Source organism: Leptidea sinapis, chromosome Z (genome assembly GCF_905404315.1).
Source record: "Leptidea sinapis chromosome Z, ilLepSina1.1, whole genome shotgun sequence".
NCBI lineage: Eukaryota > Metazoa > Arthropoda > Insecta > Lepidoptera > Pieridae > Leptidea > Leptidea sinapis.
The window spans coordinates 17022770-17042678 of NC_066312.1; the positions used below are offsets into that span (position 1 = coordinate 17022770).

The 19909-nt window shown below is 34.9% G+C and overlaps 1 protein-coding gene across 1 annotated transcript in view; it reads right to left on the bottom strand.

The window, feature by feature from the left end:
* The window catches only part of LOC126978835 (titin-like), a 128443-nt gene that overhangs the window by 89884 nt on the left and 18650 nt on the right, over window positions 1-19909 (bottom strand). The window contains exons 6-21 of the mRNA XM_050827923.1: window positions 19716-19859; window positions 19135-19536; window positions 18515-18913; window positions 18034-18429; window positions 16525-17325; window positions 16186-16437; window positions 12814-15317; window positions 12483-12677; window positions 10888-12295; window positions 9161-9448; window positions 8641-8872; window positions 5505-5676; window positions 4500-4686; window positions 3816-4146; window positions 2325-3651; window positions 1918-2047 (exon numbers count right to left, since the gene is read on the bottom strand). Coding sequence (XP_050683880.1) covers window positions 1918-2047; window positions 2325-3651; window positions 3816-4146; window positions 4500-4686; window positions 5505-5676; window positions 8641-8872; window positions 9161-9448; window positions 10888-12295; window positions 12483-12677; window positions 12814-15317; window positions 16186-16437; window positions 16525-17325; window positions 18034-18429; window positions 18515-18913; window positions 19135-19536; window positions 19716-19859 — 9168 coding nt within the window. The remainder of the gene's footprint in view (window positions 1-1917; window positions 2048-2324; window positions 3652-3815; window positions 4147-4499; window positions 4687-5504; window positions 5677-8640; window positions 8873-9160; window positions 9449-10887; window positions 12296-12482; window positions 12678-12813; window positions 15318-16185; window positions 16438-16524; window positions 17326-18033; window positions 18430-18514; window positions 18914-19134; window positions 19537-19715; window positions 19860-19909) is intronic.

The window sequence follows — 19909 nt, forward strand, 5'->3', positions numbered from 1 at the left end:
CATTATTAAACATCGTAGCGGTAAAGCAAAACAAAACAGTCATCGATTGTGTACGTGTTAATCACATGTTACGTGTACCCCAATTATACAGCTGCTTACGTCACACGAAGATCTGCTCTACACCCGCGTCGTCTGTCCTGTTCTGTTCTTAACGCTATAGTGGCGCCGCGATCTTATCGATCCGATGAAAGTTCTCGATTTTACAAATACAACCATATATTTTGAAATTAGTACACGTGAAGCCAATTTTAGGTGTCAATTATTGTATTGCGACATTAAAACTAATTCAAACTTTTATCTTTTAATATAAGAGGAAAATTACTACGAGTAAGCTGGTGCTTTAAAATAGGCAATGGGACTTCTATCATATTCTCTGGCCCTAACATCAGATTTATTACTATGTCAGTGACTGGCGTGTTATCTCATTATAATATGTAGGTCTATTTTGTTTCGCTGATGTTAGAAAACTTCCTCAGATACCACCGCAAGAGTACGGTATTTGAATAATTAGTTCAAATACGAAAATCATGTCTTATTTTATAGAATTTTATCTGTAATATGCAGTATTTATTAATACAGATTGATAACTTTTTTTGTAAAAACCAAATAAATTATAAAATAAAATTATTTTGGTCAAAATTTCGACTTTTGGCTATGGTTGCTCACAAAAATGTGAGAAACAAGAATACTCGTAATCAAAAATAAAATCTAAAATGAAAGGAAAGAAAATAAACTAAATAAAAGTAAAGCAATTTAGACAAGAAAAAACAAGATATTAACATCCGCTTTGATCAGTAGAAGATTCGTAGAAGGTGAACTAATTATCATCATAGAAAAAGAATTTGTTCTGTCGATAACTATTTTCCTAAGACGCACGAGGAGAAATAGATGTTTAGTGATTAGGAGGGCCTACTCAATAGAAAGTGATATTGCTGAGCCAGAGTTTGACAATTTATATTTTCTTACTCACTTTCATCTTGACTTGAAAGAAATATTTATTATTATAGTCATACTATATTCATATTGAGCACTAATTGCAATTTTATTTAATGCTAGAACTTTTTTAAATATATTTCAATTATCTGACATCTGACAGTTTTTTTTACTGTCTAATAATTTATAATATTAATATTCGTAATTAATTGTTACTTTCAGCAAACAATATTTATAGATACCAACATTTTATTTTTGGACCAAAAACAAAATGGTATCTCATATTATGTTACTCTCCTCTAAAAAATATACAATCTATAAAGTTTAGTTTATTAGTTCGCAGTTATTTATTTAAAAAAAATATATTTATAAGAAAGATATGATCAATATTTAGTTTGAATGATCACAATATTTTTTGCTCGTTTTGAGATACATAAAATTTTGAATATTAGTATATATTAAAATATAATAAATTTACTAAAACGTTGTCACCTGAATATAGTTTAACTGTTGCTCGCGAAAGCTCCTAGGATCGATAAAACCGCAGTGCTAATATAAATTTAAACTATTTACACAAAAAGCTTGTATGTACAGCATTGTTAGATGCATAATTCGCGCAAATAATTACGTAGTTAATTGTATACTGTTGAGTTCACTTTGATGATGTTAGAGTGAACTTGGTATATTGATGTCTGGATTCTGTACAATTTTGATGTCTGATGTGATAGATGAATATTTATGAATGCAAGTGGTAACAGTCTATGTGTCATATAATCACGACTTGACGAGAGTCTGAAAAGCGGGCGGAATCGTTACTGCGGTAACCGCTACGATTGAATGTGATCTTAAAATCGCTTGTCAACTAAGTTACAATTTTGTAGTTTTCACCCGACCTCGTTTATATAGATATGGAACAAAGAAACTCTACAATCATTAATGGATTAAAAGTGCGCGACGCGCTCGCTGCCTGTATCTATGCCTTACTTTTGACGACAAGTTTAGCAGACGTCTCCACTTGTCCGGTGGCCGTTGTAGCACGACACGTGTACACTCCGGTGTCCTCTTCGTAAGTGCTACCAATTAACAACACTGCATTATTGCCCTCATGGATCATCTGAAATATTTATAACACATTTTAAAATAATATGATACGTAATTTAATCAGAAAGCGTTTAGAACCCGTGAATGCAAAATATGAAACGAATTTTTCATAACCTACACTAAGTAGGGTTCAACCTTCTTCTACTTTTATTCAGATTAGGATTGTATTGTCTTTTCATAGAAAAATATTTTAACTGACAGGAATGTAGACTAAGTAATAGCATCAAATACTTGTTGACATTAATAATCTCTTTATAATAGTAGTTGATGGTAAATACATTGTTACTTACTTGGAAATCTGGTGTTGATGGAATAAGACAACCCTCTCGTAACCATTGAATTGTTGGCGTTATTTTGCTCGTGATTTGAGTCTTGAACTGTGCTGGTTGGCCTTCGAAGACAACGACATCTCGCAGCTGAGTTAAGGAGGGTAAGTTATCAGCTTGATCTGGCTGCAACACCTTAAGTTTCGCAGCAACTGTAACTCTGCCAGCAGAATTATATGCAACACAGCGATAGTCACCCTCATCTTCTGGGAAAGCTTCAGATATACGAAGTGTATAATCGTCCGCAGAACTGGACATTTGGAAATATTTTGACCGTTTTATCAATTTATCGCCTTTGTACCATTGCACTGTTGGTGTTGGTTTACCAATTATTTTGCAACTAAAATCAATCGCTTGTCCTTCAGTAACTGAACGATCTTTCAACGGCTCAATTACTTCTGGTGGTGCATTAGCAGCTTTAGTATGCTGTTTTGGCTTTTCTTTAGTAGCCGGAGCAGTAACAGTACATTCAGCATCACACCTGGCTTCACCAGCATTATTAATTGCAACACACTCATATTTTCCAGAATCTTGTGGATATGCTTCAAGAATAAGGAGTGTGTAGGTTCCGTCTTCTTCAAGAATCTTATTTCTAATATCTGGTTGTACTTTCTTACCATTTTTCAGCCAGTAGACATCAATTGGTTTCGTTCCTGTTACTTTAGTGTCTAATCTTACGAGCTGACCAGCGATAACATTAACACTTTGAGCCGTCAATGTGAAGCTAGGTGGCGCTGCTCCACCTCTACCTTGGCGTCTACGTTCCTCTACGACTAAGTTAGCACTACATTTTGCAGTTCCACCCCTATTCTCAGCCACCGCAGCAAATACAGCGGAATCTTCGACAAATACTTGTCTTATTATTATTATGGATTTGGTTCCAAAAGTGTGTATTTGGAAATCAGGAGAGTTATTGATTGGGAAGTTCTCTCGATACCATTTAATTGTTGGTAACGGTTCACCATCAAATTCGACCTCAAATCTTGCTTGTTCATGTTCGAATACCCGACAAGGTTGCATCTTTTTAGTGAATACGGGTGGTATGCTTGGCTTCACTGGGCCCTCAACAACTCGTTCCTGTGTTTGAGCTTTGTGTTCAACCTCAGTTGTTTCAGTGGATGTGATTTTGCGAGTGATTTCAGTATCGCCGACTACTTCCTTTTGTATTTGCTTCTGCTTGGCTACATGAACCTCCTTGCCATGAACAGTTGATTCGGATGGGCCAGGAAGTCTAGGTTTCTGAATTTTTTTATGAACAGTTTGTTTTTCATTGACTTCCTCCGTTTGTTCTCTGTAAAAATGCATGTTTTTCATGAGCATATTATGGTTAAGTTAAAGTATTGAATAAAATGCATATTATGTACTTTTGGTTAAGTGGTTTTAGTTTTGTACGCTAAGAAATATAAATAGATATTAATATTTTACATTGAATAAGTATTTAAAAAATCAACTTACAGATTGTCTTGATATTGTTGCGCCATACTTTTTGCAAGGGAAGAGCTAGCAACCTTTTCACCAGGGATAGCATACTGGTGTGAAGACTCTCGAAGCCGACTTTCCTTAACAATTTGTTCATTTTCAAGCTCTTGAAGTTTATTGTAATAGTCTTCACCCTTCTTCCTCTTTACAGCGTGTTGCCATTCTGTTTCAGGCTCTTTAATTACCTTCGCTTTCAACTCGGGTCTGTGATCAATAACTCCCTTGCGTTGCACAGTTTGTCTCTCTTCAAAAGTTTTTTCTAATTCAGTATCAGAGCGCTGATATTGTGTGGTTTCATCGTACCAAGCTGCGTATTAAATAAATAAATTAAAATATTGTTGAAAATTGATAGCTACATACAAATTAAAAACATACCTCTCAAAGATTCCGATGCAAAGCCGGTGGAAGCATTGGTTTGACGGCAGTTCGGCGCAGCAGGTAAGGAGGTGATAGGGAGGAAGCTTAGGAAATGTTTGTGCTAAGCAGTAATTATAGTTTGCGTGATATTTGTGCCATTGTATTAGTGTAGGTAAGTAAAATAGCGGTAGTATATAGAAATCTTATTCATTAAGATATCTTGTTTTAAGCGTTCTCAATTGCATTAAGCGTTTTGTGATTTCACTCTGATCGTGTATCTTGTTTTCAATGTAAAGTACTTACGTCTTGGCGCATTTTTCAATACGCTTCTATAATCATCGTGTCTCGGAATGACTTTCAATTCGGTCGTAGCTAATGCCTCGCCAACAGAACTTCTAGCGATTACTTCGATTTTTCCAGTGTCGTATTGTCTAGTTTTAGGTATATCGAAGTGATACATTCCATCATAAGTTAATTTATATCTGGAGCCCTATAATCAGACATATTTTTTATACAAAGTTTTCTTAGAATCATAGCATTTTCTCTTAAAATAGCTGTGAGAAGAAATTGTTTAAATCATTTAAATGAAATAAAAGAACTGTACTGAACCTCTTGTCTGAAAAATATTGTGCTTTAGACAATTCTCAAACATATATGGATTTTCAGTGACTTTACAATATAGCTTTTTTGTGATGTAAAAGTCAATGTACAAATTTCGGTGCGAGCATTGAAATTGTGAAGCCAATTTAAACAATCAAAATGATGAAATAAGATACTTTAAAGTTATTTAAATGCATCTATATAATTAAAGTGTTGAAAATAAATTTAAATTTATTTAACAGATAAGATCAGATAACAGAAAGACTAGTCATAATAACACGTGAGCTACTCATGATGTTCAAAGAAAGTATAATTCAAAATAGGTAGAGCCTCTTGCTGTTAAGCAACGAATGAAAACAGGCCAGGTTCCATTGCTTTAGTGTGCATGACAACAACAGTATGCCGCTAATTTTTCAACGAGTTCACAGCTGTCACAGTCTATTTAGACACAAGTTGAAAATGTGTTATGCTACACGAAAAATGACTTTTCGAGAATTGGCAGTCATTACTGTGGGCTTTTTTGCTGAAGCTCTGTAAACTAAAATAAGGAGTTATATTATATTATTCTGTCAGTATTTGTTACTTCATCGTGGTCGAATAACGTCACAATACTGTATACAAGTATGTCGATTGGGTTACTTATCACGTACCTATATCATTAATTGCAACATCAAACAACTTAAAAAGATGATTATAAAATATACATACGTTGACAATAGTGTTTCCGTTGATAAGCCACATGACACGAGGCTTAGGATGTCCTGTAACGCGACAGCAGAATCTTGCCCATTCTCCTTCTTCCACGGTCATTGGTTCGGGATAGCTCATAAATGTTGGCTTAGCACGGTCTTTCACTGCTTCTGAAGGTTGATCTGGTAACCTTTTAATACAACAAATTTATATAAATTTATAATAGCTCCATAAAGTTATACGGAAATCAACAGAATGTTAGCTTTCTGGGTATTAGTATAGTAAGATCCCAATGCTAATTGCTGATCCCAATTTAAAAATACATATAAATTGATATTAGGGTTTACATTGTTATTTTTTAAGAAAAGGTCTAAAATCTAATGAAAAAAATTAAAATCTATCTAAAGAGAGAGAGTGTCAGGTTCAAGATTTTGTAAGCATTATCAATAGTTCCTTTTACTGGCTCTTTAAATTGCTTTGATTTATTTTTAACATAGATGATAGTTTTATAAATATATTTCTAGAAAATATATACACAACAATAACCACTATATATTAGTTTAATATTAGCTCACCCGACAAACGAATTCAATTCAAATTCAAATTCAAATATTTTTATTCATAATAGGATTTAAAATCACTTATTGAACGTCAAAATCTACCACCCATTCAAAAGAGACTGCCTCAGACCTGAGAAGAATGGGCGCAAGAAACTCAGCGGGCTTTTTTTTAAATATAAAATATGGATTACAATGTAATATCGTACAATAAACATTTATAATTAAAGAGCCTGAGGGTGTTCGCTTTATTCCCAGTCCGTGGTGTCATTAAGAATATCGTTTATGCTATAATAACCTTTCCCACACAAACGTTTTTTAACAATTCTTTTAAATTTCGTAACACATTTGTTTTGTACATTTTCTGGGATCATATTGTAGAAGCATATACATCGCCCAACAAAAGACTTACTAACTCGACCCAACCGAGTAGTAGGCATAACAAGTTTATGTTTGTTCCTCGTGTTAACATTATGAATGTCACAGTTTCTAGAAAATTCCTCAATGTGCTTATGAACATACAAAACATTATCGAAAATGTATTGAGAAGCAACAGTCAAAATGTTTATTTCTTTAAATTTTTCTCTTAATGATTCTTTAGGACCTAGGTTATAAATCGCGCGAATAGCCCTCTTCTGCAGCACAAAGATAGTATTAATATCGGCCGCACTGCCCCATAACAATATACCATAGGACATAATACTATGAAAATAACTAAAGTATACTAATCTCGCCGTATCTATGTCAGTTAACCGTCTAATTTTCTTAACCGCATATGCTGCAGAACTAAGCCTATTCGCCAATCCTTCAATATGGGGGCCCCACTGCAGATTCCACTGGTTTTACCACCTCTCCATTTAATAAAATATTCGCATCTACATTTTTGACATTTGGCGCGGTGAATTTAATATATTTGGTTTAATGATTATTTAACAATAAGTTATTGGCGCTAAACCAGTACACGATGTCAGATAGAGCATTGTTTACTTCGTCATACAAAACTTCGCTTCGTTTCACTTTGAATATAAGTGAAGTGTCATTCGCAAACAATACCACCTTGTGTTTTTTTTATACAAGGTTAGGTAGATCATTTATATAAATTAGGAAGAGGAAGGGTCCAAGAATAGACCCTTGTGGTACCCCCATACCGAGAAGAGTCCCGGGAGATCTCCTGCCATTCACCTCGACCCTCTGAATCCTATTATTTAAATATGAGATCAGAAGATCGAGTGCAGATCCTCTTATACCATAGTGGCACAGCTTCCTAACCAGCGTTGAATGCTGAACACAATCAAAAGCCTTAGATAAATCACAGAAGATACCAAGTGCATTCTGTGATTCCTTCCAGGCCTCAAAAATATTCCTGATGAGTTCAACACCTGCATCCGTAGTCGAGCGTCCCCTAGTAAAGCCAAATTGCTTTATATGAAGTAACTTATAAGTGTTAAAGTGAGTAAGCATTTGGCTTAAAATAATTTTTTCAAAAATTTTACATTAAATAAAATTTTTAAATTAAAAACTAGTGCTAGATATGGTGCTATGACGTCAATAACAGAACTTATTATTTTTGCAGATATGCCCCATATATCAGCAGTTTTTTTTATTTCTAAGGATCTGAAAGTTTTAATTATTTCTGCTGGGCTAACAACTGAATTTGAAATTTTGTTTACATTCCTTAACATTTTTCAAAAGAAGTGACTCGGCAACACTGGTGGAGGAGACAAGGGTGCTTGAGATGGAAACTAGAATGTCAGAAAAAAAATTCTCAAAAACAGAAGCTACTTCCTGCTCAGAGTGGATTTTTGTATTGTTTATTATTAGATTATATTCAGTTGTAGTCTTTCGCTCTTCCAGATTCCCAATTAATAACTTTCCAAGTCATTTTTATTTTATTTGAAGCATTTTTAATTATTTCTTTAATATGCATTGACTTAGCAATAGTACATACTTTCTTAAATAATTTTGAATATGTTTTCACATATACAAGGAAAGATACATCATGATTACATGATGATCACTCACTATATAGTTCATATAACTGTTGTCTGCTCCTATGAATACCAGCTGTTGCCCAGTTGTTAAATGACAAGAGACCACCCGAGTTGACTGTCTTTGAAGTAAATAAATCTATATAATACTAGCTGACCCAGCAAACGTTGCATTGCCGATATTAAAATCGCGATACAAAAGTAACTGTTGATCGTAGATGGGTGAAAATTTGAAGTTGTATGTATTTTTAAAAAAAAATTCGTATGGACCACCCTTAACATTTAGGGGGATGAAAAATGTTGTCCGATTCTCAGACCTACCCAATATGCACTCAAAATTTCATGAGAATCGGTCAAGCCGTTTCGGAGGAGTTCAATGTTTAACACCAAGACACGAGAATTTTATATATTAGATAGATATGAAGATAAGCAATCCTAAATATCATTATGTGTCAGTTTAATTTATATTGGATAATATAAAAAAGATATTATTCTTAACGTAGGATGGAAACCACTGCTATGTTTTTAAATAAGAGATAGAATAGGAAATTTACATCTCTAAGAAGTAAAATAATAAGTATAGAAATAAAATATATGTTTTATACATACGCTTGCCAAGATGCTTCCATTTCTCTGATCTTTTCAATACTCTTCATATGTTTAGGTAATTGCGAATCATATACAATTCCTGGTTTTCCTGTTGCCTTAATCTCAGCTCTGGTCTCATCCATGCCGTACAAATTCGTGGCCCGACAAAGGTACTCTCCACTATCCTCGGGATAAACCCAGCCGAAATTCATAGCAACATAACCAAAATCGTATATAGGTGTAAACCGTGTCTCTGTAAAAATATTTAATGATAATTATTATAAAAAGGTTATTTTACAGAGATTGTAAATATGCACCCACATCTTTATTCAATTGAAAGAACTCGAACGAGTAAAAAATAATTTTCGGTTGTTGTAGATCCGAATCCATATTCATATTATTATATCGTTTCTCAAGTTAGTGATGTGCATTTTCATATATAGGTAAGCTGGTAAGATATAAATACTTTAAATACCCGATTGAGATGTACATTTTTGGGTCGTAAATCTAAGGTGCATTGCTGAACATTAAAGTTACTTACTGTGCAATAAAGGTTTTCCATTGAAGAACCATTCGACTTTCATGTTAGGGTCGCCAACTGGAGCCAACTGACAATCAAACTTAGTGCTGTGCATCTCAACAAGATTTGTTTGACTTTGGATCTGAGTAACAAATCGTGGTGGCTGTTTTTTATCCGCATCGTAAAGATCTTCTTCGGTGAGGAAACTCTCTGACATATATCTTTTGATGGTAGCCTCCATTTGGGTCAAGGCTTCTGATTTCTTCATTCCCTTTGGTACTTGATTTTGTAGAATGATATCCGGTAAACCTATATGGAAAATTAATAATTGTAACCCTTATTTTATATAATTTTCTACAAGCTACTTGACCATAAGGAACTGCACCATAACATTATACGGAAATCACAAGAACGTTAGCGTTCTTGATGAACGATGAGGTTAGTTTGCTGAAATTTCTAAATTTATCAACTAACAATAAATTTAACTGTAAGACACGGTTCATCGCCAAATTTGAAATTATATGAGAATTTCTGAGAAAATGATTGTTATGGTTAAATTACTTTATTCTAATTAAGAATACAGAATTCACTTACATGACTTATTAACGATATAAGCGATGGGTATCTTGTGTTTATAGTAGGTACTGCGATTTTATACAAAAACGATGTGGGTAGAAATGAAATAGCTACGTAGGTGCACGGGCGACGCGTACAAAACATGCACGTCGGGGTAAGTATAGTTATAAATATATATATAGTATGATAGTTATATTATATATAGTTATAAATATATATATAGTGTGATATATTTTATTTTATATTTTTCTTTCGTATGACACTAAATACTGTATTTTATGTCATGTAGAATAGTAGTGATAGGATTTATAGTATCCACAGCATGTATAGTAAATATATGTGTACATTTCCGTAAGTTTTTTATTTTATTTATATAATCGTACATACATGTTATAAGTGTTATATTGTAATATAGTTATTATTACTATAGTATTGTACACATATTAATTAATTATATAGATATGTATTCATCTAATATTTTGTAATAAAGGATTACTATTTGTTATTTTGATAATTGTTCAATATGTAATTTTTTAAGAGTTTTTTTAAAGGATTGTAAAGATTCTGTATTTTTTATGTCACTGGGGAGCTAATTATATAATTGAACGCCTTCGTACATAATATTTTTCTTTTCGTAATTAGTTCATGGTGCTCGGTGTATTAAATTATTTACTTTACTTAAAATAATTTTATTAACTTGTACTTTTTCTGTAAAACTTATTTGTGTATGAATATTTTTCGCAAAAATTTTTCTTATTAATAAACAAATATTATATATATATAACTTTGAGTAACTTTTAGTTTGTTAATATTTTTAAGGTGATAACCCTCACTTACTTATCACAGGATTAATACACAAATAAAATTTGAATACAAAATTTTATGAACGATGCGGATATCGAACCGACGACCCTTCCCGTTCCGTGCGAGTGCTCTAGCAACTGACGTATCGTTAAAAATCTTGTATGCTTTGTTCAACCCTGAGTTTGTGGCTTCATCTACGGGATCTATTTTACAGTTGATAACCTGCTCAACCCCAATATTTCCCTATTAGGTTGCAATTTTGTTTACAAATTTTATTTGTGTAACATTAAGTAATTTTATTTATTGGTGAAAATTGGTTTTGACACACAAATTATTTTTAGGGTTTGAAAGCTTCAAAAAATACTCACTTTTGCAAGATACTGTAGCCTTGGTAAAATCTTCTCCAAACTCGTTAACCGCCCGACATACGTACTCTCCAGAATCTTCAGCGTATACATACAGTATATCTAATGAAACGAATCCCATATCATATACTGTTCGGAAACGATGACCAGACGGTAGCAATTTACCATTCCTATACCATTCAATGCGTAGCCTAGGATCTTCTTTTGGTTCTACACGACATTCGAAGCGTATTGATTCCGATTCTTCTATAGTATGCGATTGTATTTGAGTAATGAATTTGGGAGGACTGCTTATTAATTTATCTTCTTTGGGAACATCACTCACTCGACCCCTTTCGAGTTCCTTAATTTTCTCTCCACTCATACCCTGAGGCAGCTGTGATTCCAAAATAATATCGCGTTTAGTACTACAAGTAATCTTTGCAGTTGTGGTAGCTGAACCCCACTTATTCGTGGCGCGGCATGTATATTCTCCCACATCACGGGTATAAATATAATCGATATCCAAAGCTATAAAACCAAAATCATTTAACATATGAACTCTAGAACCAGTTGCAAATGGTCTTCCATTATGGAACCAATCAATTCTCATAGTTGGATCACCAACAGGTTCCACTCTACAGTCAAAGTGAATAGGTCCACCCTCAACTACGTCCAGATTATCCTTAATATCAACGATGAATTTTGGTGGGTTAGGCTTTTCATCTTCAATGGTTATCTCTTCACGCTTATGCAATGTTTCTTCGAGTCTTTGAATGCTTTCTGTACCAGTTTTAAATTGACTTGGCAGTTGTGGCTCAAGAATGATTCCTTGCCTTCCTTTGACTTGTAATTTGCATGAAACTGTAGCCTCACCATGCCGATTTGTGGCTTTGCAGGTGTAGAGGCCAGCATCACGTTGATAAACTCCACCTATTTCCAATATAACAAATCCAAAGTCGTTAATTGTCTTAACTCTTGATCCAGTTAAAAGCGCTTTTCCATTGTGGAACCACTCTACTCTCATGCTAGAGTCGTTGACTGGGACTAAACGACATTCGAAATGTGCAGAAGAATTTTCTGATAAAATAAGATCAGAAGGAGTAGTGACAAATTCTGGCGGACTTCCACTTTCAACTTCAGGGCTTAAATTATCCGCGGTACCAGAATAGCCCTCGAGAGCAGCAATTTTGTCAATTGTTCCTTCCATACCCTTAGGTAATTGGGAGTCTAAGATTATATTTCGCTTTCCTTGTACCTTCATTGTAGCTGTAGTTACAGCCTCACCATAATTGTTGTGAGCTCTGCACATATATTCTCCAGAGTCCTCAGGGTAGGTTGGTGAAATTTCAAGTATAACAAATCCAAAATCGCAAAATGTTCTAAATCTTGAACCAGCCTTTAATGACTTGCCATTCCAATACCATTCAACCTAAAAATAGATTTAGTTTTTTTAGAAAATCTCAAACATATAGTAAAAAATATAGATAACAAAGTGAGTTCAATGAAATATTACAAACAAACAATGTTAAGCTGTTGTTTAACAATCTACTTCGTTTATTGAATGGACTTAAATGATGTAATGGTATATTTGAAAAATTGAATACATAAGTATTTACCTTAAGGTTTGGATCATCAGTTGGAGTGAGACGAGCCTCAAAGTGAGAATTTTCACCTTCTCTTAGAGTTTCAATATTTGATAATGGCACGGTAAAAACAGGAGCTTTTCCTCGAGCCTCCGTAACTTCGACGTCTTTCCTTCGTATCATAGAATCTTCTAGTGTCTGTAATTTCTCTAAACCACCCTCCATGCCCTGAAATTATACATTTCATAAATAGAAATAAAGCAAATATTAAAATTGAACATATATTAAACAGACACTATATACTTTATATAGCTTTCGTTTGAGTTATTAATTTTTATTTCTTTTTATATTTTGAAAGGCTTACCCGCGGTAGCTGCGAGTCCAAGATCAAATTTTCCTTCGAGGTACATTTCAACGTCGCCTTTGTTGAGTCACGACCTAGTTTATTCGTAGCAACACACTCATACTCTCCAGAGTTCTCTTCATAACAATATAGTATATCGAGGATAACGATACCAAAGTCATGGAAGGTTCTGTACCTGTGGCCATGTGGCAATTTTTTTCCATTATAGAACCATTCGACTTTAAGATCTGGATCGTCGACGGGCACAAGTCTAGCCTCGAAATGGGCGCTTTGGCCTTCAACCAATTTAGTAACATCTTGTATTTGAGTTATGAACTGAGGGGGCACGGCTGAGGCTGTGGCTGGGGCCTGTTGCTGAATTCCTTGTAAACTCTCCATTTCCCTAATTTTAGCTAATGATTCAGGCTGAAGGCTATCAGAGTAGACGCCTCCTCTACCATAACAATTAATAGTTGCTTTAGTAAAGTCTTCTCCATACTTATTATATGCCCTACAAACGTATTCACCAGAATCATGATTTTGCGTGTATGCAATATCGAGGACAACGAAACCAAAGTCTGATATTGTTTTAATTCGGTTAGAATGGCGCATAGGCTGACCATTATGATACCATTCAACCTTCATATCAGGGTCATCAACTGGGACTACCGTACATTCAAAGTGGGCTGATTGTCCATCTTTAAGACCCTCAATATTTTTAATATGTGTTGTAAACCTCGGCTTTTGACCTTTGCTTTTGTCAACGCATTCTAATTTTACACTTATTTCAGCCTGGCCCCATTTGTTTGTAGCACGGCAAGAATATACACCTGAATCAGATGTTTTTGTTCCCAGAATTTCAAGAACTACCATTCCAAAGGCATAAACAGTTCGAATACGATGACTTGCTTCTATTGCATGACCATTATAGAAGAACTCTATGATCATAGTTTGATCTCCAGTTGGAATAAGAGAAGCCTCGTAATGGGCAATTTGTCCTTCGTTTATATCTAAAATATCCTGGAATACAGTAGTAAATTCTGGAGCTCTTCCTGTGTCATCATCTGGCTTTTGACTGGGTTCTTTACGAAGTGATTCTTCGAGATTTTGGATTTTTTCTAGTCCTTCTTTTCCTTTGGGATGTTGCGTTCGCTCGATTAGGTTTTCCTTACTGGTACAGTAAATAGTGGATGAAGTGAAAGCTTCGCCGCGCTTGTTATAAGCTTTGCAGGTGTAAATTCCACTATCCCTTTCATATACATCTGTCACATCCAATGTGACAAAACCAAAATCGCTAGCGAGCTTAAATCTGGAGCCTTGTTCTAATACTTTACCATTGAAGTACCATTCAATTTTTAGATCAGGATCATTCTTAGGTTCAACTTGACCTTCTAAGTGGAGCGGTTGCCCCTCAATGAGTTTATGTTCAGCTGCGACGGGAACCACCCACTCAGGCTTAGGATATTCTGCATCTGGTACAGATGGTCTTCTGCCTTTAGAAAGTCGAGCTTCTTCGGCTTGTTCTACTGCTTCGAGACCAGCTTTACCTTGTGGATGTTGTGTATCAAAGTATATATGTTTATATCCAGTACAACGCAAGGAACCTGATGTGGTAGCTGAGCCCTTACTATTTGTAGCTTTACACGTGTATATACCTGAATCTTCTTCATATGTATGCATTATATCTAAGGAAACATAACTGAAATCATGAGTACTCTTGTATCTGGTACCCGATGGTAAAGGTGTGTTATTAAAGAACCATTCAATTTTAAGAGTTGGGTCTCTGGATGGTTCAACATTACATTCAAAGTGTATATTATCACTTTCTTTGCAAATAATATTATTTAAGTGTGTTATGAATACTGGTGTTTCATATACTGGCTCAGGTGAATCAGGTTTCGCTGGTTTAGGTTGCTCCAATGCTCCTATACGGTCAAGAGATTCAGGATGTAGAGATTCCCCGAGAAGCCAATGACGATCCTCAATCTTTATTGAAGCTGTGGAAACAGCTTCTCCCATCAAGTTAGTTGCTTTACAAGTATAAATGCCGGAGTCATCATATCTCACTGAATTTATAGATAAGGTAACCAAACCAAAATCGAATGTACTTTTTATTCTTGAACCAGTTGTTAGAGAAACGCTGTTTTTAAACCACTCAATGCGAAGATTTGGATCTGTGCGTGGTTCTACTTGGGCTTCCAAGTAAACATGTTGTCCTTCTATTAGTTTATCATAACTCTTTAAGTGTGTAGTAAATATTGGAGCCTGCTGCACTCCTAAATCAACAAACATTTCAGGTACTTGGTTCATTGCTGCTTCCTTGAGTTGTATCTTTTCCCATGACTCCGGTCTCATCGCTTGGTCAACAATAGTCGACTTAGTTTTTACTTTTAGAGATGTAGACGAGACTGTACTTCCTGCCTTGTTAATGGCTTTACACATGTATAATCCTGCATCGTCTGACACAACTGAATTTATATCCAGTGTAACAAATCCAAAATCGTGTGTTGTGCGGAATCTGGAACCTACAAAATGAAAAATAAAAGATATATTCAAAAATATTCAGCACGATCCTACGAAATAATACTATTATAACATTTGACATTTACAGAAGAAGACCAGAAGTAAAAATCAAAGCAAAATATTGAAAATAAATTTAATTCGGTGATCACTCAGCAGTACATACTTTTTTTTTAAATTAAGGACGAGACAAGCAGGAATTAATTGCAGCTGATAGTAATTGATACGCCCTGCCCATTACAATGCTGTACCGGTCAGGAGTCTTTAAATATCCAATAATTATTGGCGTCACCTTGAGACATAAGATGTTAAGTCTCATTTCCCAGTTATTTCACTAGCTACGGCGCCCTTCAGATCGAAACACAATAATGTTTACACATTACTGCTTCACGGCGAAAATAGGCACTATTGTGGTACCCATAATCTAGCCAGTATCCTGTGCAAAGGAGCCTCCCGCTGGTAAAATGATTGGTATTAAATTTATTAGTATATCGATTAGGGTCATATACATAAGTCAGACCATAAAATGTAAAGAAATTGTGTTTAGCTTGCTAAAAAGAGAGATTCAGCCCTCGAAAATCGTATTAGACATTATTTATTTATTTATGATTCCTTACAGCTAACAAAATGAAAAGAGTACATTAAAAATTATACAGAATAGATACGCCAATTAAAAGGAATACTATTAACAGTACAATAAGTATAATTATATATACATAGGTATTACACTGCACTCTCTGGCAAGCAAAAAGCGTTTTGGGTACTGACTCACTATATAGGTACATGGTGTCCTTGATATCGCTTAATTATATCATATAGCCACCACTTTTCTGACGTTAAGTACAATATATTTCATTATATAGAGAAACTTACCCATTTTAAGCTCCACACCGTTAATGTACCATTCAAAACGTAAGCTGGGATCCCCAACTGGAACAACGCGTGCTTCATAATGAGCATGTTGGCCTTCCCATAACTCAGAAGGTCCTGTAAGAACTTGAGTAAAGATTGGTTTTTCGAATTCACGGTCAGGCTCTTCACCTTTCTTCAACACTGGTTGCTCCAACTTTTGAATCTTTTTCATCCCCTCTGGGTGTTGAGTATCCATTTGAATGGCGGCTTTAGCTGCAAAGTAAGTTGTATTTATTGAATATCTATTTGTTGAATTAAAAAAAAATGTTGAAACATAACCAAAGAAATGGGAATAATTACTTTTAATTTTCATCGCGGCAGTTGTTACAGCTTCTCCTAATAAGTTTGAGGCTCTGCACATATAAACTCCTTCATCTTCGTCACGAACGTGTTGTATGGTCATTGATACATAACCAAAATCATGTGTTTTAGTAATTCTCGAGCTATCTTCAATCAATTTCTCATTTCGGAACCATTCTACTTTGAGTGTTGGGTCTCCAACAGGGATAAGTCTACAGTCAAAGTGAGCAGTTTCACCTTCTTGAATATTGTCAATATTTTGTAATGGCTGCGTAAAAACTGGCCTTTGCCTCGTTACAGGTTCGGGGATTTCTGGACGTTTGAAGGGTTCAGCTGATTCTAACTCGCGAATTTTCTCCAAGCCTTCTGGACGTTGCGATTCCATTATAATACTACCTTTTGCGGTTACTGTCATGGATATGGATGAAGTACATTGCCCAAGAGCATTAATAGCTTTCACCGAATATTCGCCTGCATCTTCCGGCACACAATGTTGGATATCCAAAGACACATAACCAAAATCAAAAGTGATATGGAATCTTGACGCAGATTGCAGGGCCTTACCGTTATGATAGAACTCAATGCGCAAGTTGGGGTCATGTACTGGTTCAACTTGGCATTCGAAATGTGCGGTTTGTCCTTCGTAAACATGTGTTGTTCCTCTTAGTTCAGTAATAAATCGAGGAGGATAAACTTTAGGCTCTTCAACTTCAATTCTTGCTTGATGCCCTTGTGATTCTAACTGTCTGATCTTTTCAAGACCGTTAGGATGTTGCGTATCTAAAATAATGTTTCTGTGCCCTGTTTAAGATAATAAGAAGAATCAGAATCATAATACAATCAAATAAAAAAGTTACTTAATTAATTCTTTACAATTCGATTCGTTACTTATAGCACAAGGCGTGGGTATTCTATATAAAACTGTTCTCTAAGCCATTAGTTCCCAATATGGTTCAGTTAAACCCAAAAAAAATGGGGCAAACAATTCGTAAGGGGGAGTCCACGAAAACCAATGTGCTTTCGCTTAATATATGTGTTATTACATATTCAGTACTACGTGTCGAGACTTGCAAACCGCCAACTGCAACGCTTGTAAAGACGTTCCAAGGGACGGCATACTATTTGCGTGCTTGCAAATTCTCATGAAATTGTTTCTAGTTCACAAAAATAAATACGAATGCCAAGCAAAACGTTACTCCTTTGTCTTAATTTTTATTTTTACCACTTCACGGGTGGAGAGTTTTGTAACCCATTTAATTCGGCAATTTTACTTTTTTGTTTACTCTACTCGGTCTAATTTTTCTTTACTCGGTCTTTGAGAAAAATAAATTTTGGTGAACCACTATAATTAAAGTCAGTGCGTGGCAGTGGCAATAATCCCTAGTAAATGTATTCGTATACGTAAAATATTCTAGTCATTTTTAGTTAATATCCATTTTAACATTACTACGTTATTAGCTTGTACTTGTCAGAGTATAGCACTTATATTGAAAGTAAATAGTAACTTACCTGCAACCTTCAACGTGCATGTGTTGACTGCTTCTCCAAGTTTGTTTGTAGCCTTACACATGTAAGTACCGGAATCTTCAGAGTACGAATACAATATATCCAATGCCACATATCCAAAGTCATGGGTAGTCCTGAATCTATGGCCAGTCTTTATTTTTTGGCCGTTTATGAACCATTCAATTTTAAGATCCGGATCATTTATAGGTTCAACTCTACATTCAAAGTGAGCGTGATCGCCTTCTTTCAGATTTTCAAGATTTGCCAAAGGCGTTAAGAATACCGGTCTCTGTCCTGGTCTTTCTTCCTCTACCGGTTTTGGTCTTTCAAATTGTTCCAACTCTCTTATCTTCTTTAGACGTTGTTCATCCATAGTGTCAAGGTACAGACCAGCTTTAGCTATAGAAACAAAACATCACATTTTAATCTAGTTAACATTAAACTAAATGCAACCACATGCTTGCACTTATCTTATAATACTTACCGTCAACTTTTACCGAACTGGTTGTTACGGCTTCACCAACAGCATTTGTAGCTTTGCACATGTAAGTGCCAGAATCTTCAGAGTATGCGTACAACACGTCCAAAGCTACGTATCCAAAATCGTATGTAGTCTTAAATCGGTGACCCTGTTGTATTGGTCTACCATTGCAGTACCATTCAACTCTCATTGTAGGATCATTGACCGGAGTTAAAGTTGCCTCTAGATGTATTGGTTGGCCTTCAGCAGCTTCAACGCTCTTAATAGGTTTACCAAACTGTGGTTTTTCAGCAATGAAACTATCGTCATGTACAGCCTTCTTGAATCGACTGCCATCTTCCAGATATTGAATTTTCTCCAAAGCACTTTCGTGTTGGGTATCTCGGATGATACCTTCCTTAGCTAGAAATAAGTTATTAAAACATTTTGTTAATCAATGTGTCATTCCAAATTATTTATGGATATGATTAATAAAATAAATAAAATTATTAATACAACAAATCCTGGAATAGTAATGGAAACTTTATATTATATTATTTCGTCAGATAAAATAAAAAAAGCAAACTATGTTGCAGGTTGTCTAAAAGCCCATAATATTTTAACTGTAAATATATTAAACTCACATTGAACGTTTAATTTTATTGATGATACCGCTTGTCCCAAATTATTTATCACCTTGCAGGTATATTCACCAGAATCTTCTGCGTAAACAGTCAAGATGTCGAGTGCTGCAAAACCGAAATCGAATGCAGTGCGGTACCGATGTCCACTTTGCAGAACTTTACCATTAAAATACCACTCTACGCGCATATTTGGATCAGGGTACGGTTCAATTCTACATTCGTAATGAGCACTTTGTCCTTCCATCAACTTAGAAGGCCCGTTCAACTGAGTGGTGAATCGAGGAGCCTGATTGATAGCCATTTCAATATCCTCCTTACGCTTATATCGGGATGTGTCTTCTAATTGTTGTATTTTTTGCAAGGCTGCTTCATTTTGTGATTCTAATAGAAGAGATGCCTTAGCTGCAACCAAATGAAATAAGTGTAAGTAAATAAATATTTGATAACCTCAGAATCTATATCTACAAAAGATAAAGATGAAGCCACACTATGATCATATTAATTAGCCTTAGGTATTTATTTACTATTAAAATTAAATACACATTATTAACAAACCATTTAAGCGGAATAGTAATACCTACATTGAACAAACATTGTAGATGACGTAACAGCTTCTCCCAAGTCATTTACAGCACGACATGTATAAGTTCCTGAATCTTCAGGATTGACATACTTCATGTTAAGGGCAACATAGCCAAAGTCGTGCATTGTTGTTAAACGATTAGCTGTAAAAATAAAATAAGTTTTAATGTAGTTGTTACGATAATTTATCTCG